This window comes from Vigna radiata, chromosome 4, assembly GCF_000741045.1.
Source record: "Vigna radiata var. radiata cultivar VC1973A chromosome 4, Vradiata_ver6, whole genome shotgun sequence".
Classification (NCBI taxonomy): Eukaryota; Viridiplantae; Streptophyta; class Magnoliopsida; order Fabales; family Fabaceae; genus Vigna; species Vigna radiata.
The window spans coordinates 4,404,279-4,407,712 of NC_028354.1; the positions used below are offsets into that span (position 1 = coordinate 4,404,279).

At 36.7% G+C, this 3,434-nt stretch overlaps 1 protein-coding gene across 1 annotated transcript; it reads left to right on the plus strand.

Moving 5' to 3' along the window:
• The first annotated feature begins 4 nt into the window (after nucleotides 1-4).
• Nucleotides 5-1,466, plus strand: LOC106758264 (phosphatidylinositol N-acetylglucosaminyltransferase subunit P-like). The gene is made up of 4 exons (XM_022780134.1): nucleotides 5-191; nucleotides 361-433; nucleotides 879-997; nucleotides 1,192-1,466. Exons 1-4 carry the CDS (start codon nucleotides 5-7, stop codon nucleotides 1,464-1,466), a joined length of 654 nt encoding a protein of 217 aa, XP_022635855.1.
• The last annotated feature ends 1,968 nt before the right edge of the window (nucleotides 1,467-3,434 follow it).

The following is a 3,434-nucleotide window of genomic DNA, read 5'->3' on the forward strand; positions in this document are numbered from 1 at the left end:
CAACATGGAAAGTCCCCACTCTGTGAACAGTCCAAGAAGAACTCTCAGTCTGTCAAAGCAGCGGAGGGCAACTGTGTCCTTTTTGGACCCTGATGNCAAAACCTCTGGCTTCGGATTGTCTGGCGATCATGGCCCTAAGCCTTTTGAAGTTTATGGTTTTGTAGGTTCTATTACCACTGTTGTTGCTACAGGTCTTCTTCCCTTTTATTTTGCTCTTCAGAATTTTAACCCTTTTTTGTCTATACTCTCTCATACGTGTTTTCTATGCGCAACATTATATGTGATGATTGTAACTTTTAGTTAGCCACCAAGTTTTTCGTGATGCTCATATGGGATTTTGACTTTAATTGCATTGAATAGTTATTTTCTTCATATGGGCATATGTTCCAGAATCATGGCTACAATTTGCTGGCATCTCGTACTATCCTAGCAGGTGAGACATCCTTACTCCTGTTGTTATTTGAACCTATGGAAAGTGTCAGATGTAATTGTTTTGGTGCAAAAAACAACAATTTTTTGTTGAGAAAACCTGAAGTGAGAAGTTCTGGAGTGTTAATTTTAAGGTTTACAAATGTAAACTCGGTCACGGTGCATGAAACAATGTCAATTTAGCTGTTAAGTAGGGCTTTTGGGAAGGGATGGAAGTTATTAAGCCCAACTTTTTCCTTTAAAGTCTTTAATAGTGAATATATTGAAAAAGGATTTCAAATCAGCTGTTTATGTAACCAATGTGAATTTTGCATCAGTTTCTACTTTCGAGATAATGGAGTGGGGAACTTGGTTCTCGCATATGTAGGAAAAAAAATTGTTTTCGGATATCGGGCTTTTCAGAGTGTTTGTGTGGAAAAATGTTAGTAAAACAACTTCTGGCTTTTTAGATATTGGGCTTTAGCAGTACCAACATATGTGATGGTGACCATTATTTTGATGTTGGGATTCTACATTGGCCTTAACTTTATTTCAACACCTTCGCCTTCTTCTTTAAACACAGTTTTTGGTGAGTTCGATGCCAAATTCTTCAGTGACACGTATGCTTAATTTTGATTGTTACATGTTAGTAAACGATACAAGAATGACTCCTAATTCATTTGGATTTTTCTTTTCTTGAGGTTGTGCTATCAGATAGAATCCAAAATCCAAAGCATTGCTTTAAAGTTTTCTGATAACTAATATGAACATCTCTTTGTTTAGATGAATTCAGTAGAGATCCTTCGAGTAACGAGTGTTCTCTAGAAGATGAAAAGCCCATCGATCCCATTTCAGATATCGGCCTTGACAGAATCAATGATGTTATGTTCAATAATGCAATGGGTTTGTATGTTCCAAACGGGTTCTACAAAATCAATTCAACTTGTATGTTCCAAACGTGTTGTAAAACTCCTATGGGTTTGTACGTCCCAAACGGGTTCTACAAAATCAATTCAATTTGTATGTTCCAAACGTGTCGTTTAAATCCTAAACCCTAATCCCCTAAAAACCATAAACCTTAAAACCTAAAAACCCTAAACCCCTAAAAACCCTAAACCCTAAACCCAAAAACACATATAAACTCGTCGAAACCCATTATAAACCCCTTCCAAAGGCATTGCAGCGCGTCCAAGCCCAACCAAAACCCATACGTAATGTTTACGTAATGTTACGTAATGGTTACGTAATGTTACACCACCCTACACCATCCTACACCACCCTACACCACTAAAACCCCCAAAAACACATATAAACCCGTCGAAACCCACTATAAACCCCTTCCAAAGGCATTGTGGCGCGTCCAAACCCACCCAAAACCCATATGTAATGATANGTAATGGTTACGTAATGTTACACCACCCTACACCATNCTACACCACCCTACACCATCCTAAACCACTAAAACACCCAAAAACACATATGAAGAATCCAGGTAACCCAACTCAATCAAACCATAATAGTTTAAGGCGACTAATATGGATCTAACATNGCCCAATACAAAATAGCCCCCATTTAACATGGCCCAATACAAAATAGCCCATAGTATAAAAAAAAAATACAGAGACTTAATCTTGCAACTGCATTTCCCAATCCAAAAATAAAAGAATAGAAACAGCATAATTTGAGTTTTGGTTACTCCTCCTCCTTCTCTCCGACAAGTCCCCTGGTCCGTTCTGGGACCTACCCGGCGTCGTCTTCAGCGGAATCGTGAAGTCCATCCAAACCCTGGAAAGCATAAAACGCAGACAAGATAAAAGTGTTGGAGGCCAGCCTTACTGCAAGAAAGAATGCACAGTTCATAATTCTCTCGTTACTTATTTACATTTGCGACGTAAGGGAAACGCTATTGAACATGAATTACGAAGAACTGAATTCACAACTCTTGGAAGAACACCGCCACCGGATGCCACGAAGAAGAGGCCACCTGTTACTTCGAGTCCTACTCAGAATCATCAAATTCAAATTATGATTTATGCGGCGTGAGTATTGGAAAGAAATTTACGATTAGGGCTTGGAATTTTTCATTTATTTTCTGCAAATTTTTTTCACCTTTTAATTCATGTACTCTTCTTTTGTCTTTTTATTTTGTTTCAATAAAATTTTTAGTAATTGCGTATTTTTAATAAAATTTACTTTAAGNCACTGACTGTTGTTGAGTAAAATATTAGCTNAGAAAATAGCATNGCAACCTGTGGGGATAAGGCTTGCCTGATCGGAACTCCACGTTGTCTTTGCCTCGTAACGAGTCTAATGACAAATCCTTTTATACGCTTGTTGCTTTAGAAAATTATGGAATGATTAATAACTTTTATTCATTTAGGTTGTTAAATGTTAGTTTTTTTGTCCTTTCACAGGCTGTAGGACATTATCTCCATACGGTCGTTAAACTTGTCGAGATAGTTCGATTCAAACTGAAGGTAAATTTTAAATTTGAATAGAATACTATGGGAATATGAAAAGAGATAATTGGAATCATAGCTTTAGGAACATTGTATAAAATACAGTGGTCTTGAGCTGTAAGAATATTACATTATATATAATGAGGAAGAAGGCGACATGGTTGATTGGTTTTGAGAGAAAATTTATGTAGCACAAACACAATAACCTGCTTGCCAACTTTCATTTGGACTTACTCTATCTCAGACAACAAATTGTTGGTTGGTCTGTAGGTTAAATCAGTGTTCAACTGATATTAATTCTATTTTAAAAAAAATTTATATTTTTCTAGTATTATTATCCTTTTATAATTACTCTAGGTGCTATATTATGTAATTTGCTTTACGTAAAAAGNACGTTGATGGACTTACACTAAGGCCAACAGTCCTCTAATTTGACCCTAATATGACCCATAGATTGGGCCATCCCTATCAATGAAGCAAAATAGAGAAAGGAAATGGGAGAGTACCAAGGCAGATTTTCAATACAATGATGAATGCACTCATTTGTATGATTGAAAGTGTGTTAGT